The 23,791-nt window shown below is 42.4% G+C and overlaps 1 protein-coding gene across 1 annotated transcript in view; it reads left to right on the top strand.

Moving 5' to 3' along the window:
- Window positions 1–2,267: 2,267 nt before the first annotated feature.
- The window catches only part of EVL (Enah/Vasp-like), a 165,158-nt gene continuing 143,634 nt past the window's right edge, over window positions 2,268–23,791 (top strand). The window contains exon 1 of the mRNA XM_029237762.1: window positions 2,268–2,696. Coding sequence (XP_029093595.1) covers window positions 2,692–2,696 — 5 coding nt within the window. The 5' untranslated portion in view covers window positions 2,268–2,691. The remainder of the gene's footprint in view (window positions 2,697–23,791) is intronic.

Raw genomic sequence — 23,791 nt, forward strand, 5'->3', positions numbered from 1 at the left:
GCTGACACAGCTGATTTCGTGAATTCACTGAGTGATGTTGGGCCGCTTAAACCTTTCTCAGCGTTCTGTGCGCCAAACCCTTTCCTAAGAGTAGGATTTGCAGGTCCCCAATAGCATCCATATTCTCTGATGCTCCTTAAAGGAACCTGAATGTCTTTACTGTTCCAGGAGATTAGTAGTTAGCAGGAAAGGTTGACGGGGGCAAGTCCCCCTCACCTTTGGTGCTAATGTTCTATAGGAAGTCTGCCATCAACATCTCCCAGCAAATCTTCTTCCAGTTGCAGAGTCCAAGACAGCAGGGAAAGTGCTTGATCTAGAGGTTAGAGTGCACCACATGCTTCAATAAATCAGGCTGGGAACAAACAGGCCAACATCCTGGGAGGGTCTTCTCACAGAACTTTGATATGCATGAACCAGGGGTGACCCTGCCTCTGCAGAGCACATTGGGACATCTCCAAGTGACCTGGGGCTTGCCCATTTTAGTAATTTTTAGGGTCTAACAAGTCTCTTCTGTAGCAAAGAGACCGATCTTGACCCTGGAAAGAGAGGGACAGATAAGGTTAGGAGGGGCTGAAATCCTCTGGGGCTGCTAACAGGACTGTTAGAGGACCAAGGTGCCCTTTTGAGTTTGAAGACTCTAGCTCAAAGAAATTGGGGAAGGAAAGTGGAGATGTGACAGCCAATCGCTAAAGAACTCTGAGGACAAGTGGATGGTGACGAAGGGAGATCAATCGGCAACGTGTAAGAATGATGAACAACTGCAGCAAACAAGAATGGATGGGGGACTTCCCTGGTGGTGCAGTGGTTAAGAATCCACCTCCCAATGCAGGGAACATGGGTTCGAGCTCTGGTCCAGGAAGATCCTACATTCCTCAGAGCAACTCAGCCCACGAGCCACAACTACTGAAGCCTGCGCACCCTGGAGCCTGTGCTCCGCAGCAAGCAATGAGAAGCACGTGCACCGCAACGAAGAGTAGCCCCTGCTCGCCACAACTAGAGAAAGCCTGCGTGCAGCAATGAAGACCCAAGGCAACTGAAAATAAATAAATTTATTTTTTTAAAATAAGAATGGGGCTTCCCTGGTGGCGCAGTGGTTGAGAGTCTGCCTGACGATGCAGGGGGCGCGGGTTCGTGCCCCGGTCCGGGAGCATCCCGCATGCCGCGGAGTGGTTGGGCCCGTGAGCCATGGCCGCTGAGCCTGCGCGTCCAGAGCCTGTGCTCCGCAACGGGAGAGACCACAACAGTGAGAGGCCTATGCACAGAAAAAAAAAAAAAATTTTTTGAGTCAGAAAAACCTTGGCTTGAGAACTGACTCCACCACTTCCTGTATCTTGGGCAAAACCACTCTTCTCACTCTGGGCCAGGAGTAGAATAGCGACCCTTCGCTGCCCTCCTACAATATGCCAGAAACCACTTAACGCTTGATGTGCTCTTGCTCATAGGCAATTTTTAAAAAGGTAGATACGATTCCATTGTTGCTGTGATAGAGGGGAATGGGAGCATTAGTAGCGATACTGAGAAAGCATGACGAACTGTGTCTAATTAGAAGTGAGAAGTGAGACTCAGAGGGTTTAGGGTTTCCAGCCAGCTATGAGGATGGCTAACCTTTAGGAAGGGTGGGGATTTAACAACCAGAGAAAACCTGGACGACCTCGTGCACTCGATGTGATTTTTCACAAGGTGTGGTTTGCAGGCGCCAGGTGGGGCTTTTTTGGACTGGGAGATCCTTCAACTGTTGATATTGCCTCAAAGATACGACTCCCCGTCCCAGCCTTGGCTCTTTATTTACAAAGAGAGGGGGTTGCTCACTGCCTCGGAGCAGGCTGGGCACGCCGCAGGGCCGGGGAAGGTGGACTCCTCCCGCCAAGTCGCACGGACGCCGGCGCGCTCAGCTGCCTTTGTAGTTGAGAGAGGCACCCCGCGCGGGAAGGGGGACACAGCGCTCCACGTGCCGCGTCAGCGCCCCGCCCACTTTGGTCCCTGCCCTCCTCCTCGGCCCCGCCCCTCACGGATCGCGCTTTCTTCTAAGCCCCGCCCCTCTCATCCGCCAGTCCCACCCCGCCCTCGGAGCTTCTCCCCGCCCCTTACTGAGCACCCTTCCTTCGAAGCCCCGCCCCTTGCGGCCCGGCCGGGCCCTCACGACCCGCCCCCCAAGGTTCCGCCCCGCCCTTCGCAGACCCCGGCTCAGCTCTCCTGGAGGCGCGGGCGGTGGGGCTCCGCGCCTTTTGTGTCGGGTTTGGGCCGCCGCGCGCGCTGTCCCCTCAGTTTCGACTCGCGGGCTGACTTTGCCCGCGCGCCCTCTTGCCTGTCCGTCGGCGGCCTCGCAGCCGCCCGCGCCCGCCCGGGGACCGCGTCCCCAGTCTCGGGCGGGCGCACGCTCCCCCGGCCGGAGGGACCCGGGCGACGCTCGCCCCCTCCCCTGCACTCCCCTCCTCCCGGCGGCGTGCGCACACGGCGGCCCGGGCACGCGCCCGCCAAGATGGCAGGGGCCGGGGCCCAGCTGTCAGGCGCCGCCGCCGCAGCCCGTCCCCGCAGCTAGCGGCCCGGACGGCAGCCCCGAGAAGATGAGCCCTCGCTGCCCCCCGCAGCCCAGCGAGACGCGGAGCCGCCGCGCCCGGGGCCGGCTGCCCCGCTAACGCCCCGCGCCCCGCGCCGCGCCCCCGGCCCCGCGCGCCCGCCCCGGCAGCGACAATGAGGTGAGTCGGCGGGCGCCTGGGCGTGGGGAGGTCGGGCGGGCGGCGTCCGGAGCGCTGGGCGGGCTTCGGTAGCAACGTGGGGGTGTGGGGGACCGTGAGAGGGTCTGGGGGAGTCGGGGTGGGCGGCCTTCTGGAAGCAGCGGGGTGTGCCGGCCTTTGCAGCTCGCGGGAGGCACACGTGGGGGCTGGGGGCCGCGCGGGGAGGCCGACCGCGCGGCAGGTGTGGCCGCGCCCGGCCCGGAGCCCCTCCGGCCTCCCTCCCCGGGGTTCTGTACCCTTGGTCGAAGCCTCCCTGTGCCAGCGCTCTGGGGCTTACACGTTAAGTGGTCTGGTCGTTTCCTTCCACCTGGAGCTCCTTGCCGGCTTCAGCTCCCTTTTTCTTGTCCCCGTCGCCTTTCTTCTTGCACGCCGGTCAAGTGCAAGACCCGCAATGTACCACTTATTGGTTTATCACCCAGCCATGGGGACTGGTGGTTACCAGTTCGAGAAAAAACATTGCCAGCACCCAGGAGCTCGGAATTCTCTCTCCAGAGGTAACCCAATCCTGACTTTTTGGGGATAATCACGTCCTTGCCTTTTGTCTGTGTGATTTTACCTTCCAAACATATATCCCATAAAAACTATAGTGTCTGTCGTTTTATTTTGACTGTTTTGTGATCTTTATATAAACGAAATACTAATGAAATATATATTCTTTTGTGTCTGGCTTTTTCACTCAACGTGCTTCTGAGATTCATCCATTATGTCGTAACCGTTGTTCATTTTTATTAATCTGTAGTATTCCATTGTATGAAATACTACAATTTAGCTATTCTGGTATTGGTAGACATTTGAACTGTTTCTAGCTTTAGACTATTAATAATAATGCTGTTTTGAATATTCTTATACATCTGGTACATTCATTTCTGTTGGGTATATACCTAGCAGTGGAACTTCTAGGTCAAAAGATACCCATATCTTCAACTTTAGGAGATAACACCAAGTTTCCAAAGTGTTTGTACCAATTTACACTCCTACCAGCAAATGTATGAGAGTTCTCGTGCTCCATGTCCTTGTCAGTACTTGTCAACACTTACATTTTAGCCATCCTGGTGAGTGCACAGCCATCCTGGTGGGGTATCCCATTGTGTTTTCAGATTGCAGTTTCTTGCTGACTGATGAGGTTGAACATCTTTTCATGTTTGTTTGGTATCCTCTTTTGTGAAGTGCCTGTTCAAAAGTGTTTTCTTTTGAGATTTACATGCCTTTTTCTTCCTAATTTGTAGGAGTTCTATTCCAAAGTCAAGAAGATAGTTTCCTATGACATCTTCTAAAAATCTTACTGTTCTGCCTTTCAAATTAAGATCTACAGTCCACTTGTGACTTTTGTGTAACTTGTGGAAAAGCGGTCAAATTTTATATTTAGCAGAACCATTTATTCAGTACTGTCTATCAGAAGGGTCATCTTTTCCCCATAGTTCTGCAGTGCCACCTTTGTCATCTTCCAGTCTTCCATTTGGGATCATTTCTTTCCATCTGAGGAATACCCTTTAGAATGCCTCGTGCAGGTCTGCTGGTGACAAATTCTTACAGTGTTTGTTTGCAAATGTCATTATTTATCCTTCATTTGAAAAATAAGACAGATTTATTGAGATATAATTCACATACCATAAAATTTACCCATTTAGAGTATGCAGTTTGGTGGTTTTTAGTATTTTCACAGAGTTATGAAACCCTTACCACAATCTAATTTTAGAACATTTTCCTCCATTTTAGAAGGGTCTTTTCAGTAGTTACAGAATTCTTGGTTTACCGTTGCTTTCTTTTAGCACTTTAAAGATACCTCATTGTCTCTGACTTGGATTGTTTCTGTTGAGAAGTAACTTGTCTGTCGTTCTTTGAAAGTCGTGTTTTTCTCTGGCTGCTTTTAAAATGTTCTCTGTGTTTGGTTTTCAGCAGTTTTTTCTGTGCTGTCCTTAGTATGGATTTTTTTTTTTTTTTAATAACTTATAACTTAGGGCTTCTTGAGTCTTTGGCTTTATGTCTCTCATTAGTTTTGGAAGTCATGAGCCCTTAGGACTTCAAATATTGCTTCTGTCCCATTCTCCCTCACCTTTCCTTCTGGGGCTACCATTATACATGTTAGGCTATTTCACTGTATCTTCCTTCTGTGTTTTCTTAACCTTCCTTCTGTGTTTTCTGTTTGTCTCTTTGCCCTTCATTCTGGTTATCTCCTCACTTATCTTTCCTATCAATTGACTTTTTAATTTCAGTTATTATATATTTTTTGATACTTTAATTTCCATTTGCTTTTTTTTATGGTTTCCAGCTGTCTGCCAAAATTATCAATATTGTCTTTCATCTCCTTGAATATAGTATGTATGATTATCTTAATGTTTGTCCAGTTATGGCAGTATTTGTGAGTCATTTCCAACGTCTGTCTCTCTTGGTTTTCATTCATATTGTCTTATCTCCTTTTGTGCCTAGTTGTTTTTGTTTTTTAATTCCATGCTGGACATCATATTTGCAGAATTGTTTGTAGAAATAATTTGAGGCCTAAGAAGATGTTTTTCTCTTCCAGAGATAATTCACATTTGCTTTTGTCAGACAAATGGGGCACTTATAATCTGGGGTCACTTCAGTGTAGTCTCAAGGAACTGGGCTGTTTCTAAGCTGAGCTCCAGTCCTTTATGAGAGCCAGCCTGTTCTGTTCACCTTTAGTGCTCATGTTCAGCTCTTCACCAGCACCTTTGCCCTCCAACCTAAAGCCAGACTTTTAGGATTCCCTTCAAAGTTGGCAGACATCTCCAGGGAAAAGTAGCCCCAAATACTGAAATCACCTCCCTGAGCCTCTGATAGCCCTTCTTCCTCCAGGCCTCCAAGCAGGTATTTATTCTGTTCTTTTCCCTGCTTTTCAACTGGAGGATTGTTCTGATGTACTACGTTCATGTTTACTGGAAGTAAAAGTCCCTGATGTATGCATGCTAGGAGCAGTTTGAGTCAATATTCAATTTCAGAGGAGACTCAAGCTACCTGGTTACAGAAGCTGTGGGGAGTAACACCACCAATTTTTTTGTGTTATAACTGTTTTAGATCATTTCAGTTTGTGAAATGCACTTAGAATCAAGATAACTTTAAGAATAAATCTTTATTTATTTTATTTCCTCTTAATATGTAATTAATTGAAAAAATGGCAGATCATTACTGTAAAGCAAAGGATTTTGGAAGCAGGTGCTTTCCTCTCTTCTTTTAATATTCATTTCTTTCTCCTGTCTTGATTTCCTTAATTGTTTATTTGATAAAAATTACCCCTTTCTTGGCCCACTTGAATAGAACATTTCATTTTTTGATCAATAATGACATAATAGTATTCTCGGATCCCATTTTGGGGGATCAAATGACAAGGCATGGATATAGAAACGAAAGTTTTTAAATACTTTTTCCAAAATGAGTCATTCAGTTACCCTTTTTCTTTACACAGATTTTTTTTTAAAACGCTGCTAACAGTTTAACATGGTTCTCTGTTGCAGACTGTTTGTAGTTAAACATCTATACGTGTATATTTACATGTACCTCTTGAGGTACATGGCTTTTGCAAATGGACCTGAATGAGTCGAGGAGGTCTGTTCATCATTACCTCTGTTGTCAATTCATTTGATTTGCATATTTATAAGCAATGTGGCTCATCTGTGAAAAATACTTTCTTTTTTGTTCATTCTGAATTTTTTTAACGAAAATGACACATTTTTCTTGTTAGATAATCTCATGGGAGTACATAGATATGACGTTTTGAAAATGGTCTGAAATGGAGCCTCTAAACTGATGCTTTTCAGGAATGTCTCAGAAAGGCATAGAGCTAGAAATGCATTCTAACAAATAAACTGAACATTTGAGGCACATGTCCACATAGTTTAGTTTTGCTAAACTATGTGGACATGGTGAATTATCCAAGTCACTGTTTTGCTGACTTGGATAATTAAGGATGTGTCTGAGTTTTTCTTAATTTTCTAGACTATTGCCTGAATTCTTATTTCCCTTTTCCTAAGAGACGTTATGTATTCTCATATCTCATTCAGAAATCATTTTTCGAGGACTTACCGTTGCCTGATACTGGATTTGGTGATAAGGAGGTAGAAGGGGCTAAACCTCCCCTCCCGCAAATAGTCTCTGTCCCTAAAAGATTTACAGAAATTTACTAAATCCCTTTCTGCATCATTTTTCTACTTAAAAACAAAGATGCCCACATACACAGTATAAAATATATTTCTGCTTATATACTTTAGTCATTTATCTGTTGGGAAGGTTCTCTTCTGTGAACGTTTTCCCCCTCTGCCTTTTATCTTTTAAAGATTTGATATATAGAAGTTTAAGATTTTTATGTTATCAAGTCATTTTCTTTGTGATTTTTCCATCATTTCTTATGTTTTAGCATTTGTCTAGTAGTTCGGTAAGTATTAAGTTGTTTTTTATATGTAAAATTTCACAGAAGTTCATCCTTCAAATTGTCTGGAATATGAGGTAAAGATCAAAATTACATTTTTCTTCAAAATTGCTGATCAGATACTTGATTATTTTAGTAGATATATGGCGGAGGTATCAGGAATGTTTTCTAAGTTGGATGGCAGAACAAACCTGCAGATTCCAGAATCCTCTCCAGGGCTGCATGGTAACATCTGAAGCAGGATCACCTCCAATCTTCAGAGAGCTTGCCTGCCCCCGCCAGGGCCAGCCTTGTGTGTGTAAGGCATGGCCAGCCTACCATCTCACAGGTCTGGTTACGTGCCAGGGAACTACCTCATCTGGGCCAAGGGCACTTTATCAATTTGGAGTTCTGCAGGGTACAGCATGAGATACCCAAGCACAGACACAGTCTTCACACGCCACAGTTAGCCAGCACTAGCTAACACAAGTACATCTCAGAGCTTATTGCTGCAGGATAGGGGCAGGGGAGCATTCCTCCAGGAATCTTTGGAAGTTGTGTTCGGGAGACCAGCTGTGGGGTTGTGGCGCTTCTGTGTGTGTACCTTCGACTCTCTTCGGTTGTTCTGTCTGTTTTTAGACCTGTACTGTTACTATATTTACCTTGTGGGTGGTGATTTTTAATATGAGCAACATCATCTTTTTATTAATGTCCTTTTGAATTTTGCTGGGTTGGTAGTTTTGTTTGTATCTAGTTACATAAACATAAGAAATTTAAACTTAGTTTTATAATTGCACATAAATAAGCTACGTGAAAATATATCGGCATTGTTTCACATGAAGATTTTTTTCCCTGTAAAGGTAATCTATATACTACCCAGGTTTGAACCTTGCGGTAGACTATAGGCTTGGTGACTCCGAGTTGAGTGAATATCATAACTGCCTTAATAGTGTGACGATAACTTAGACAAGAGCACCTCCAGCTGACGTCAGGGTGGGGTGGGAAGGACAGTGGTCCCCTCAGCGAACAGCCTTTTCTCTTTCTGAGCCTGAAAGGAGAAGACCTCATAGAAATGACTTCTAGTGGCAGTTTTTATTTTTCTGGTTTAAATGTAGTATATATTGAATGTGGAGAATTTGAAAACAGAGAAAGTATAAAGAAGACAATAAAAATCAGCATTGATCCCGCTGTTTAGGGATAACCCATTAAACATGGGGTATAGTCTCTTTACCTTTTTCACGTGTAAGTGTAACATTTTCACAAAATTGATACTATACTGTGTATTCGTATTGGGCATTTTACATTCAACATATATGCATTTCCCCTTCGTTAAATGTTCTTTGAAAACATTTAAAATAGCTGCATAATAGTCTATCAGATGATATACCATAATTTATTTACCAGTACCCCAAGTTTGGGGCAGTTAGCTTTGTTTTTAGGATTTCATCATTGTAAATAATACGATGATAATGTCTGTACATAAATCTTAGGGTATGTCTCTGATTATTTCCTTAAGATAAGTTAGCAAAATAGTATTATTACTGGAACCAAAGGCTGTTGATAAATTTTAAGCAAAGAAGAGAGAAAGATAAAGTTAATGAAAGGAACTTTATTCCTGCTCTTAAATTGGAGGTTCCCCTCCCAAAAAGCAAAGGCCTAGGAGAGGAATCAGAAGTAAATGGTGTGGTTGCATCTGCTTGCCAGTGGGGGGAGCCCTGTTCTCAAGTCCTCTATAGCTACTGTGAAGATGGGTTGTCTGTCTTTGTCTTTAAGGCTGTGGGAAAGGCATCTTCTGCTTCTGGGTTTGGACTTAACGTAGGAATGTGAATGACCTTTTTCTTTTTTATAATATTGAGTTAGGCCACATTTGTCCCTTGTATTCTAAACAGCCTGGGTTTTAGAGTCTATTAGACCTGGATCCTGCCCCAGAGCCACTCCTTACCAGCTGACTGACTTTGAGCAAATTACTTAACCTTTAAGTACTGACACTTTTCTCACATATAAATGAGGGTAACCCTACTTCTTTCTCGGGGTTTTGTGAGGATCAAATGAGAATACATAGGAAGTTCTCGGCTTACGGTGTTCAGTAAAGGTTAGCTGTTTACTTCCCCCACCTCAATTTGTTATGTCTGTGAAGGAGATGAACCCGGGAAGATCTGGGACAATTCTGATTTCAGGTATTCTGCCCTTTTGTCAGATTGCTATATAAGTTCTCTACCATCTGTGATAATTTTTTGGTTTAGAAACCACAGTTGCTATTGATGCTTCAACTTCTAAAAATGATTCAGGGCCATTCTCTGTAAAAGAGACAAAATAGAACTACTGAAATAAAGACAAAACAGGAGGCATGTTATTTTGGGGTAGAGGAGATCATTGTACCAGGAAATTTAGATTAAGAAATAGTTACTGCAGTTGAGCAGTTAGTTGTGAAAGTCATGGAGGTGGTGGCAGAAAGGGCAGTGGGAGCCAATGTGACACGTTTTCTGAGTGTCTTAGCGGAAATGGGCAACGTCCCTTACAAGGGCTTGGTTTTGGAAGCCTCTTACTCACCTTCTCCAGTCCTTCCCCCTTGTCGTATATCTGGCCCGGGCCCCTCTGTAAAGCTTCCAGCACCTTAAACACTCTGTGGGTGCTGCCCTCCTCTCTGGGCTCTCTCTGTGGAGCTGTGTCTATTGCTCTGATCTTGTCTTCTTCATTCTTCTGCAAAGGATCCTTAAGTAAGAAAAGGTCTGACGGACTAATTCATGAGTTGACCAGAGTTCAGCTACTTCCTTTTCCTCTTCACCTTGCTAAGTTCTTAGCCTTCAAATCTTAGCTTAAATGTCACTTCCTCAGGGAGGCAGTCCTTGACTCCAGCCCTGGCTGATGGCCCTTCCCGATTATTTGCCTCTGTGGCATTCCATATTTCCTATTCTGTTATTTTATTTTATTTTATTTTATTTTTCGCCACGCTGCGTGGCATGTGGGATCCTAGCTCCCTGACCAGGGATCGAACCCATGTCCCCTGCATTGGAAGCACGGAGTCTTAACCACTGAACCGCCAAGAAAGTCCCTCTGTTACTTTTTGTATTTATAATTACTTATCTTTTTCCTCCTATACTTCATAAAGGATTATGCTAGTTTCCATCTCTGTTGGGTCTCTAGAGCCTAGCGCTGTGCCTGGCAATTGGTAGATGCTTAATGAATATTGATGCTGCCACTTGTACGTAAAATGGGTAGTAAATCATGACATTCATTCTGCCTTGTCATGGGTCCTTCCAGTACCACATTCAAGGCAGCTCCCAAATGAGTGAAGCTGGCATCCAAGATGAAAACTCTTTCATTATGTGCTTAATGAGTTAATGAATTACTGGGTGACAGTGCTTTCATCTGGTGTTTCCGTACCACTACCAGGAGACAGGATTTGTTTATTGATGTGTGGATGGATTTTTTTTTTCCTGAATTTTCTTTGTAAGGACATTGTGCACTGTAACTCTCGATGTCCCTGATGTTTCTCGAACTTTAATGTGCATAGGAATCCCTGTGTGTATGCCCTTCCAAAATGCAGATCCCAGGCCCCATTGCCAGGGCTGGAGGAATGCTTTTCGTAAATCTTTTTTTTTCCTGTTTTTGTTAATAGACTTTATATTTTAAAACAATTTTAGAGTTATGGGAAAGTTGAGCAGATAGTACAGAGTTCCCATACACTCTCCACATATATAGTTTCCCCTGTTATTAATATCTTATGTGGTACCTTTGTTATACTTAGTAAACTAATATTGATACAATATTATTAGCTGAAGTGCATAGTATATTCACGTTTGCTTGTTTTTACCTAATGTCCTTTTTCTGTTCCAAGGTCTGATCCAGGATACCACATTACATTTAGTTGTTAAATCTCCTTAGACCCCTCTGCTGTGGATAGTTTTTCAGACTGTCTTTAATTTTTGAAGCTCTTGACTATTTTGAGGAGTACTTGTTTAGGTATATTGTAGGATGCCCTTCTATTGGAATTTATTTCATGTTTTTCTCATGGTTAGCCTGGGGTTGTTAAGTTTCAGGCAGGAAGATCACAGAGATAAAGTGACATTCCATTCCATGTTACAGAGGGTACATACTGCAGTGTGATTTATCACTGTGCATGTTGACCTTGACCACCTGGCTGAAGCAGTGTTTGTCAGGTTTCATCATTGTAAAGTTACTCTTCTGTTCCCCTTTTCATACTGTCTTCTTTTCAAGACGGTCACTATTCGTAGCTCACACTTGAGGAGGGAGTCATGCTCCTTCTGCTGAGCGCTTTTTAAATTTTAATAATTAAGTATTTATTTTTGTGTATTAGAAGAAAATCAGTGCATCAAATTAGTGGTATTGTAACTGGGTTCCCCAGAAAACTGTACCCGAGATGAAGGCTCCTGTGTGTCTGGAGGAGAGCACAGGATTGATGTTTGTGGGGGCCGAAGGGAGAAGCCTATATCCATTAGCTACTGTCTCCATTTGGCAAAGGATTGCTCCATGGGGCATTAATTGCCCCCGTACATGGTGATGTTCTCAGTGGGTACTGAGAGGGCTCACGTGGCAGCCCCCTGGGGCCGCAGCAGGGACTGGACACAGGTCAGAGCCCGGGCAGAACTGGTTACCTCAGGGGTGGCTAGAATAAGAAACAGATAAGGCAGGAGGGGCTGAAATGATGCAGACTAGGTGCTTAATGCACCTGATGTTGTGGGGATTACTTCTCTTTTTTGAAATTTTTTTTACTCACTGCTTCTTGATTTTCAGTCATGGCTCGAAAGTTTTCTGTGATACCAGCTTGAATTCACCTATGTTTTAAATCTTTGATCCATTTGGAATTAAATATATGGTATGAGAGCTGGATCCAATTTTAACCTTTTCTATCTGGTTTTGCAGTTATCCCAATACCCCTTATTAAAAATTTCATTTTCTGGGACTTCCCTGGTGGTGCAGTGGGTAAGACTCCACACTCCCAATGCAGGGTGTCCAGGTTCAATCCCTGGTCAGGGAACTAGATCCCACATGCATGCCGCAAATAAGAGTTCGCACATGCCACAACTAAGGAGCCTGCCTGCCGGAATTAAGGAGCCCATGTGCTGCAACTAAGGAGCCAGCGAGCCACAACTGAGGAGACCCCTGCTGCAGCTAAGACCCAGCACAACCAAATTAATTAATTCATTATTTTAAAATTCCATTTTCTCCCAGTGTTTTGAGATTCTGTCCTTTGTCATATTTAATTAATTTAACCTATTTCTGGATTTTCTATTATGTTCCATTGGTCTGCATTTATTCATGTGTCAATGCCTCACTTTTGATTAAAGAGGTTCTATAGTGTGTTTTAATATTTAGTAGGGCTAATACTCTCTTACTGCTCTAGTGAGTTGATTTTAAAGAAAAAGATTAATTGATAGCACTCACGTTAAACAGATATGACAAAAATCATGAATGACCAAACAGTGCTTTAATCCAAGGGAACAAATCCAGAATGGCATGAGTCAGGCATCTGTCTGCCCCTCGGGGAGAATTCTCACTTATAACATGACATGTGTGGCTTTTGAATATGAATCCAAGGAGGCATCTGTGAGGCTGGAGGACACTTACAGGCAATGTGACCCCTCGGGCTAGGATTGTCATCACAGTCGAAGCACCCCCTCTGTCACTCTCCCTCCAAAGTATTGATGAAACTGGTTTATTTTGGAGGGTTTTTGACCTGTAAAAAATACTCATTTGTCAAACCATAGAAAGTTAGATTCAGAAACTTAGAAATTCTCTAAGTCCAGTGGTTTTTAACCCTCACTGGGCATCAGCAGCAGTTGAAAAGGCCCTCTTCCCCACCCTCCACCTGATGCCCGGGCCCTACCTTAGAGAGTCCATTAATCTGGGACGAGGTGTTTTGTTGTTGTTTCATTTGAAATCTCCAGGTTATTTAAGTGTGCAGCCACAGTTAAGAACTGCTGATCTAGTTCTGAGTTTCAAGACTGGGGCTGGTTTTCTGGAATGTAGTAAGTGCTCAATAAGTGTTTGCGGACTAATGAATGAGCCCCCTATTTCTCAGATGAGAATATGGGCACAGACTCCAGAGGCCACTTGCTTAGGCCTCACAGGCAGTGAGGTATTAGGGGCATGAAGCTCAGATTTCCTGTCTCGCAGTTCTGGTCTTATTTTTCACTCTTCTTCACCCATGGTTTTCTCTTTAGTTATAGGCAGAAGTAGGCAAGAGCATTTGCTCTCTTGATTCGTGCGTTCATTTTTATGACCTCGACCCTAGCTCCTCCTTTTCAGTACAGCAAAAACTTGGGAATGAGCCTGAGACTTCGTAGTGAGACAGCTGGACTATGCTGAAATTCCAGCCTGCATTCAGTGTCAGCCCACCTCTAGGTAGGGGTCGGGGGGAGACGGGAAAGGAGGAGCAGGGGCACCAGGGACTGCCATTCCTTGTGTATCCGTGGTGTGTCAGGCTCTGTGCCTAGGAGTTTTCAGCTCTCTCATTTTTTGAAGGGAGCTCCATGCCTCCAGCCATAAGGCGTGTGAGATTTTAGATTACAGTGCATGATGACATTACTTTTGATTGATGCTTTGTTTGAATTCGGGCTTTATGGTTTTCTGTTAATCAGCAGTAATGCCTAATCTCTATTTTCTCACACTCCACATTGCTTCATCCCCTAAATTGCTTAGTCACCTGGGAAAAACTCAAACTTCAGAACAGCAGAAGTTGTAGAGACCAACTAGAGAAGACTTGAATCAAATTATGAGTGATTTATGTTAGAAAGTTGCCATTTGGTTCCGTTTTAAACACGTTAAATTGTACTGGATTGGGGGGTTCTACTTCTGGCAGTGTTTTAGTCCTATTAAGAGCAAGAAAAGGTGAAAAGGTAAAAAATAACATCCCAACCAAGAGACACAGATTGGCTGAATGGATACAAAAACAAGACACATATATATGCTGTCTACAAGAGACCCACTTCAGACCTAGGGACACATACGTACTGAAGGTGAGGGGATGGAAAAAGATATTCCATGCAAATGGAAATCAAAAGAAAGCTGGAGTAGCAATTCTAATATCAGACAAAATAGACTTTAAAATAAAGACTATTACAAGAGACAAAGAAGGACACTACATAATGATCAAGGGATCGATCCAAGAAGAAGATATAACGGTTGTAAATATTTATGCACCCAACATAGGAGCACCTCAATACATAAGGCAAATACTAACAGCCATAAAAGGGGAAATCAACAGTAACACAATCAAAGTAGGGGACTTTAACACCCCACTTTCACCAATGGACAGATCATCCAAAATGAAAATAAATAAGGAAACACAAGCTTTAAATGATACATTAAACAGGATGGACTTAATTGATATTTATAGGACATTCCACCCAAAACCAACAGAATACACATTCTTCTCAAGTGCTCATGGAACATTCTCCAGGATAGATCATATCTTGGGCCACAAATCAAGCCTTGGTAAATTTAAGAAAATTGAAATCGTATCACGTATCTTTTCTGACCACAACGCTATGAGACTAGATATCAATTACAGGAAAAAATCTATAAAAAATACAAGCACATGGAGGCTAAACAGTACGCAACTTAATAACCAAGAGATCACTGAAGAAATCAAAGAGGAAATCAAAACATACTTAGAAAGAAATGACAGTGAAAACACGACGATCCAAAACCTATAGGATGCAGCAAAAGCAGTTCTAAGAGGGAAGTTTATAGCAATATAATCCTACCTTAAGAAACAAGAAACATCTCAAACAACCTAACCTTACACCTAAAGCAATTAGAGAAAAAAGAACAAAAAAACCCCAAAGTTAGCAGAAGGAAAGAAATCATAAATACCAGATCAGAAATAAAGGAAAAAGAAATGAAGGAAAGAATAACAAAGATCAATAAAACTAAAAGCTGGTTCTTTGAGAAGATAAAAAATTGATAAACCATTAGCCAGACTCATCAAGAAAAAAAGGGAGAAGACTCAAATCAATAGAATTAGAAATGGAACAGGAGAAGTAACAACTGACACTGCAGAAATACAAGGGATCATGAGAGATGACTACAAGCAACTCTATGCCAATAAAATGGACAACCTGGAAGAAATGGACAAATTCTTAGAAGTGCACAACCTTCCGAGACTGAACCAGGAAGAAATAGAAAATATGAACAGACCAGTCACAAGCACTGAAATTGAGACTGTGATTAAAAATCTTCCAACAAACCAAGGCCCAGGACCAGATGGCTTCACAGGCGAATTCTATCAAACATTTAGAGAAGAACTAACGCCTATCCTTCTCAAACTCTAAACTCAAAATATAGCAGAGGGAGGAACACTCCCAAACTCATTCTACGAGGTCACCATCACCCTGATACCAAAACCAGACAAAGATGTCACAAAGAAAGAAAACTACAGGCCAATATCACTGATGAACATAGATACAAAAATCCTCAACAAAATACTAACAAACAGAATCCAACAGCACATTAAAAGGATCATCCACCATGATCAAGTGGGGTTTATCCCAGGAATGCAAGGATTCTTCAATATATACAAATCAATCAGTGTGATAAACCATACTAACAAACTGAAGAAGAAAAACCATATGATCATCTCAATAGATGCAAAGAAAGCTTTCGACAAAATTCAACACCCATTTATGATAAAAACCCTCCAGAAAGTAGGCATAGAGGGAACTTTACTCAACATAAGAAAGGCCATATATGACAAACCCACAGCCAACATCGTCCTCAGTGGTGAAAAACTGAAAGCATTTCCACTAAGATCAGGAACAAGACAAGGTTGCCCACTCTCGCCACTATTATTCAACATAGTTTTGGAAGTTTTAGCCACAGCAATCAGAGAAGAAAAAGAAACAGGACTCCAAATCGGAAAAGAAGAAGTAAAGCTGTCACTGTTTGCAGATGACATGATACTATACATAGAAAATCCTAAAGATGCTACCAGAAAACTACTAGAGCTAATCAAGGAATTTGGTAAAGTAGCAGGATACAAAATTAATGCACAGAAATCTCTAGCATTCCTATACACTAATGATGAAAAATCTGAAAGTGAAATTAAGAAAACACTCCCATTTACCATTGCAACCAAAAGAATAAAATAACTTGGAATAAACCTACCTAAGGAGACAGAAGACCTATATTCAGAAAATTATAAGACACTGTTGAAAGAAATGAAAGATGATACAAATAGATGGAGACATATACCATTTTCTTGGATTGGAAGAATCAACATTGTGAAAATGACTCTACTACCCAAAGCAATCTACAGATTCAGTGCAATCCCTATCAAACTACCACTGGCATTTTTCACAGAACTAGAACAAAAAATTTCACAATTGGGCTTCCCTGGTGGCGCAGTGGTTGAGAGTCCGCCTGCCAATGCTGGGGATGCGGGTTCGTGCCCCGGTCCGGGAAGATCCCACATGCCGCAGAGCGGCTGGGCCCGTGAGCCATGGCCGCTGAGCCTGCGCGTCTGGAGCCTGTGCTCCGCAACGGGAGAGCCCACAACAGTGAGAGGCCCGCGTACTGCAAAAAAAAAAAAAAAAAAAAAAAAAATTTCACAATTTGTATGGAAACACAAAAGACCCTGAATAGCCAAAGCAATCTCGAGAAAGAAAAACAGTGCTGGAGGAATCAGGCTCCCTGACTTCAGGCTATACTACAAAGCTACAGTAATCAAGACAGTATGGTACTGGCACGAAAACAGAAATATAGATCAGTGGAACAGGATAGAAAGCCCAGAGATAAACCCGTGCACATATGGTCACCTTATCTTTGATAAAGGAGGCAAGAATATACAGTGGAGGAAAGACATCCTCTTCAATAAGTGGTGCTGGGAAAACTGGACAGGTACATGTAAAAGTATGAAATTAGAACACTCCCTAACACCATACACAAAAATAAACTCAAAATGGATTAAAGACCTAAATGTAAGGCCGGACACTATAAAACTCTTAGAAGAAAACATAGGCAGAACACACTCTGTGACATAAATCACAGCAAGATCCTTTTTGTCCCACCCCCCCAGAGAAACGGAAATAAAAACAAAAATAAGCAAATGGGACCTAATGAAACTTAAAAGCTTTTGCACAGCAAAGGAAACCACAAACAAGACGAAAAGACAACCCTCTGAATGGGAGAAAATATTTGCAAATGAAGCAACTGACAAAGGATTAATCTGCACAATTTACAAGCAGCTCATCTAGTTCAATATCAAAAAAACAAACAACCCAATCCAAAAATGGGCAGAAGATCTAAGCACACATTTCTCCAAAGAAGATATACAGATTGTCAACAAACATGAAAGGATGCCCAACATCACTAATCATTAGAGAAATGCAAATCAAAACTACAATGAGGTATATCACCTCACACCAGTCAGAATGGCCATCAAAAAAATCTACAAACAATAAATGCCGGAGAGGGTGTGGAAAAAAGGGAACCCTCTTGCACTGTTGGTGGAAATGTAAATTGATACAGCCACTATGAAGAACAGCATGGAGGTTCCTCAAAATACTAAAAACAGAACTACCATACAACCCAGCAATTCCACTGCGGGGCATATACCCTGAGAAGACCATAATTCAAAAAGAGTCATGTACCAAAATGTTCATTGCAGCTCTATTTACAATAGCCAGGACATGGATGCAACCTAAGTGTCCATCAACAGATGAATGGATAAAGAAGATGTGGCACATATATACAATGGAATATTACTCAGCCATAAAAAGAAATGGAATTGAGTTATTTGTAGTGAGGTGTATGGACCTAGAGTCTATCATACAGAGTGAAGTAAGTCAGAAAGAGAAAAACAAATACTGTATGCTAGCACATATATGGAATCTAAAAAAAAAAAAAAAAAAATGGTCACGAAGAACCTAGGGGCAAGTCGGGAATAAAGACACAGACCTACTAGAGAATGGACTTGAGGATATGGGGAGGGGGAAGGGTAAGCTGTGACAAAGTGAGAGAGTGGCATGGACACATATACACTACCAAATGTACAACAGATAGCTAGTAGGAAGCAGCCGCATAGCCCAGGGAGATCAGCTCGGTACTTTGTGACCACCTAGAGGGTTGGGGTAGGGAGGGTGCGAGGGAGGGAGATGCAAGAGGAAGACATATGGGAACATATGCATATGTATAACTGATTTACTTTGTTACAAAGCAGAAACTAACACACCACTGTAAAGCAGTTATACTCCAATAAAGATGTTAAAATAAATAAATACAAATAGACACCAAAGGGGGGGAAAACGAATCAGTTTGAAGGCATAGGAGAGCTACAAGACAGAAAGGATTTGCAGAGCCAAGATTTGGTAGAGGGTTGTCAGGTAAGCCCGACATTGGGCACCAGTTCTTCCTTTGACGCAGTTGTCATTGCTGAAATTGTCAACTGAGAAGCTGGTTAGAGCTTTTGGGAGATTCATGGGACAGGGGAGATTAAAAAAAAAAAGTTGGTATTTGCACCCTTGCCAGGGATGAGGAGCCCTAGTAAACGCCCCAGTTTTCATAAGGGCTCTGCTTAGGAGCAAGGGTGAACTTAGGCATAGACTGGCCTTCTCAGGAACTGGAGTACTGCTTTGAATCATCTCAATATCTAACTAGATTAAGGTGACCCGGAGTGGTTTGTACCCCTGACCTACCTACCTGCGCATTAGAAACAAAAGCAAATCCTAGAGGAGTCGCGAATTACCTATACAGTTTTTATTTTTAATAATAAATTTATTTGTTTTTACTTTTGGCTGTGTTGGGTCTTCGTTGCTGCGCATGGGCTTTCTCTAGTTGACGCAAGCGGGGGCTACTCTTCGTTGTGGTGCGCAGGCCTCTTATTGTCGTGGCTTCTCTTGTTGCAGAGCACGGGCTCTAGAGCTCAGGCTCAGTAGTTGTGGTGCACGGGCTTCATTGCTCTGCGGTCGTGGGATCTTCCCGGGCCAGGGATCGGACCCGTGTCCCCTGCACTGGCAGGCGGATTCTTAACCACTGCGCCACCAGGGAAGCCCTATACAGTTTTCATATACAGTGACTGGCACTCGATCAAAGATTATCAGATATATGAGAAGATAAGACCTATCCAAAAACCAAGGGAAAACGTAGACAATAAGGACAGACATAATAAAATGATCGACTTGGATTTTAAAAGAACTATGATTAGCATATTTAAGGAAGTAAGTTGTGTTTTACCTTTTCTTGTTCACCATGGCCATCTCAGCTTAGAGGCTGACTCAGACTCCAGACAAGAGTGTTTATAGTATTTCAGTGGAGGGCACGTGTGAACAAGTGTGACTGCCAGTTGTCCTTGGGCATATTTGCATGGTTCTAATCATCTTTGCTGAATCCCCTGCTATGTAGCTTTGAGGTAGGGACAGAAGAGAAATTGGAATGATGATCACAGGCTTTTAGATCTCAGAACTAGAAGAGCCCCTGGAAGTCAATATATTGACCTTATTATTTTTTTCTTTGAGAGACGTGTACATGGTGATTGGTTTAGGCAATGTAAACACATGTGGAAGTTATTTTACACAATAAAGGTGGTGTTAAGTACTTAATGTAAACATAATTTCAGTAAATGTGAATAGTTTTTTTTTGTTTTTTTGGGTTTTTTTTTGTCTGAGCCACATGGCTTGTGGGATCTTAGTTCCACGACCAGGGATTGAACCCGGGCCCCAGCACTGAAAGCGCCAAGTTCTGACCACTGGACCTCCAGTGAATTCCCTAAATGTGAATACTTTAAAAATACTTCAGAATTTTAAATTTACTATAATAAATGTGAATTTTTTTAAAAAAAAGTATAGACTTCTCTGTATTATAAATACATGACTACTGCTTATTTATCTATTTTCACGTCATACCTGCTTAAATTTTTACTTGAAAGATAGATATTGAGTACCTACCATATGCAAGACAGTGGTACTCGGGATAGGGCGAGTGAAAGTTGGACCTTGGGTAGTAGTATGTAGCCAAGAAGGGGAGCGTGAGGCATCTGAGTTGAAAGTGCCAGAAAAGAGGTATGGACAACACAATTTTTTTAATTTATGTTTTTGCATTTGCAGTGGGCTAGGCTAGGCTCTTTTATCTTCTGTTTTCGTTCTTTTACACTTCTTTTTACTGGTTTATTCTTTCGTCCAGTTGGCTTTTCAGTTGCTTGAAAACAATAGTCTTCAGAAAGTCTCTCATTAATTTAGTTTAATGTCTCTGGTTCTTCAAGTTATTCATGATTTATCTCTAATTAGTGGCCCTTTAGAGGGCTTTCCTTTCACTGAGCTCTGACCCACTGAAGTCATTAGCAATTTAAAAATTTAAATTCTCTAACATTTGCCTGAACACAGAAAACTGTTGGGCCTGGCACACGTTTGAAGCCCTTTATGCAAAATAGAAACACCACACCTTGGAGCCTCAGTGCCTATGAAGAGATGAAAATCAAATATACCCATTGACGCTACGTTCTTCTACCAGCTGAGATTTCTAACTGATCGGCTTTAGGGACTTCCTTTCCTAGGAAGGAGGAAAATGCTCTCCTCATTTTGTGTCACTGTGCAAAATAGAAGTGTAAGCAATACACTGAATCAGAGAAGAGTCCCAAATAGAAGAGCAGTGCTAGAAAGAGAACCACCTGGTCCCTTCACGAGAGCAAAGAGTGATATGCCTCAGAGTGTCCACATCTGTGGGTGATGAGGGAGCGACTGTGAATCACACAGATGGATAATCATCCACTGACTTCCATCGAGTTCATTGATTCCTGGGCTGTGAGTAGAAGACATGGTTATCCACACATGTAGCTTATTCCTAAGAAGACAGAGCACAGGTACCTCAAGTTCAGCGTGTCTAAAACTAGACTCACTACCACTATTTTATGAGCAATTGATTTTTGACAAAGATGCCAAGACAATTCAATGGGAAAAAGAGCCTTTTCAGCAAATGCTGGGACAACTGAATGTCAACATACAGAAGAATGAAGTTGAACCTACCTACCTACCTCCATATACAAAAGAACTCAAAATAGATAATGAACTTAAATGTGGAAGCCAAAACTTTAGTCTCTTATAGGAGAAAATATGAGTAAACCTTCATGGCCTTGGGTTAGGCAGTGATTTTTTAGACATAACACCAAAACACAAATGGTATCAATAAAAGAAAAAAATAAATTGGATTTCATCTAAAGTAGAAACGTGTGTGCTGCAAAGTATACTATCAAGAAAGTGAGAAGACAATTCACAGAATGGGAGAAAGTATCTGCACGTTACATATCTGCTAAGGGACTTATATCTAAAATATACAAAGAACTCTTACAACTCAGTAATAAAAAGAAAACTGACTTTAAAAATGGGCGAATGATTTAAATGGACGCTTCTCCAACGAAGATGTACAGATGGCCAATAAGCACATGAAAAGGTACTCAGCATCATTAGACATGAGGAAGTACAAACCAAACCACAGTGAGATACCACTTCACATTCACTGGAATAAAAAGGACAGATAATAACAAATGTTGGTGAGGGTGTGGATGCTCTGCACACATTGGGTAAGTGGCTCTGTGGGTAGATCTCATTGGAGCCCTCAGACATTGGCTGGGGTGAATGTAAAAGGGTACAGTTGCTTTGGAAAACAGTTCGGTAGTCCTTCAAAACATTAAACAGAGTTTCCATACGTCTTGGCATTTCCCCTGTGAGGCATATACCCGAGAGAAATTCAACATACGTCCATACAAAACTTATACATGAATGTTCATAGGAGCATTATTTATAGTAGCCAAACAGTGAAAACAATCCACATGTCTGATAAATGGATAAATAAAATGTGGGCTCTTCATACAGTGAGGTATTATTCAGCAATAAAAAGGAATGAGGTACCCATACTGATACAACACGGACGAACCTTGAAAACGTTATGCTAAGAGAAAGAAGCCAATCACAAAAGACCACATATTGTTTGATTCCATTTATGTGAAATGTCAAGAAAAGGCAAATCCGTAGAGACGGGAAGTAGATTAGTAGGGCTGAGGTTAAGGGGTAAGAATGGGGAGGGGCTGCTGAGGGGTATAAGGTTTCTTTGGGGGATGATGAAAACATTCTAAAATTAGATTGCAGTGATTGTCGTGCCACCTTGTGAACATACTAAAAAATCATTGAATTGTGTGCTTTAAATGGGTGGTTTTTATGGAATAAAAAATCTCTTTCTAAATAAATCTGTTAAAAAAAACACAAAAAACTGAACACACTGCTCTCCTTCCCAGACTTTTCTTCTTCCAAAATCCTCAGTCTCAGTGAGCTGCGCACTGTGGTCCAAACTAGAAACCTAGAGGCTTGATGGAGTCAGATCCAAGTGGATGCGTCATTATCATTATCGTGTCTTCTTCCTTAAACTCTCTCTTGTCCCCTTCAGAGCTGTGATACTGACATACATAGGTCTTCGTCATTATTAAAATGCCATGATTATGTTCCGCTTTTGTTCTCTACCTCTTAAACTGTCCCCTCTGTATTTTGTTAAATTGTCAATACTCAGATCTGAGTTAATATTCTCTTCCTGAGTTTCTTCAGGATATTTCTGTGTCTTTCTGGATAAAGTTATGACTCCTTAGCTTAGTTTACAAAGTATTGCATGAACTGGCCTCTCTCCCCCTCTTCAGAGTAATTTCCTCTGTTCTCCATATCACAGGGAGCCTACCCTCACATGTTCTTTCATATGATACCTCCTGATTGTAACGCCAATTTCAGGTGGTCAGCAGCCCCATGTGGCTACCATGCTGGGCAGCACAGGTTACGGAACTTGCATGACTGCATCGTAAGCACTCAGTTAATCTTCTTGAATGTAATCATAGCCACCGTCTATGTTCGGCACTTACCCAGCTTCTGCTTTTATACTTTTGGTGGTAAGGTGCTCCCTGGGTTGTTACGTTACTAACCCAGCCCTGGGTATCTCTTCCTTCTTCTTCTTATGTTCAGCCGGTGTTTGCTTCTCTAAAATGTCTACTAGTTGATCCAAGTACTGCATCATCCAAAACGGCACCCAGGTTATTAGACTGTGACAGTCATTTCCTCGACTTTGCCCCAGGTTAACACATGGCTCACTTGAGCTTTGTACAACAGGTTCTGGTTTGTCAGTGGTTCTTACAAATTGTTGACTCCAGTTAAGATGTGGATATGGTGTGACTGGTGCAGAATTCAGGGTTTTATCAGCTCTCTTTCTGATATGTACATTTCAAGGTGCGCAGCCCTAATTGTTAATAAGTTTCAGCGTTGGGCACAAAGTTCAGCGAGTAGGCAGTAGCTGGCTGAAAGAATTAGTCATTGAATGCATGTTGAATAAGCTTAAGACTTTTAAAGGTTTTTGGAGGGAGTGTTTTCTGTCACCGAGGTTGTGATCAAGTAAATTCTAATCAGTCTTGTCTGAAATTATTTATTGCTTCACTGCTATTAAGGCACCTCTTTTTTAAAAAATAAATTTATTTAATTTATTGTTTTTGGGGGGGCTGCGTTGGGTCTTTGTTGCTGCGCGTGGGCTTTCTCTAGTTGCGGCGAGCAGGGGCTACTCTTCGTTGGCGTTGCGTGTGCTTCTCATTGCAGTGGCTTCTCGTTGCAGAGCACGGGCTCTAGGCGTGGTGTGGGCTTCAGTAGTTGTAGAGCGCGGGCTCAGGAGTTGTGGCTCGCGGGCTGTAGAGCGCAGGTTCAGTAGTTGTGGGGCACAG

This window comes from Monodon monoceros, unplaced genomic scaffold (genome assembly GCF_005190385.1).
Source record: "Monodon monoceros isolate NGI ecotype Baffin Bay Population unplaced genomic scaffold, NGI_Narwhal_1 Super_Scaffold_21, whole genome shotgun sequence".
In the NCBI taxonomy this organism is placed as follows: Eukaryota; Metazoa; Chordata; class Mammalia; order Artiodactyla; family Monodontidae; genus Monodon; species Monodon monoceros.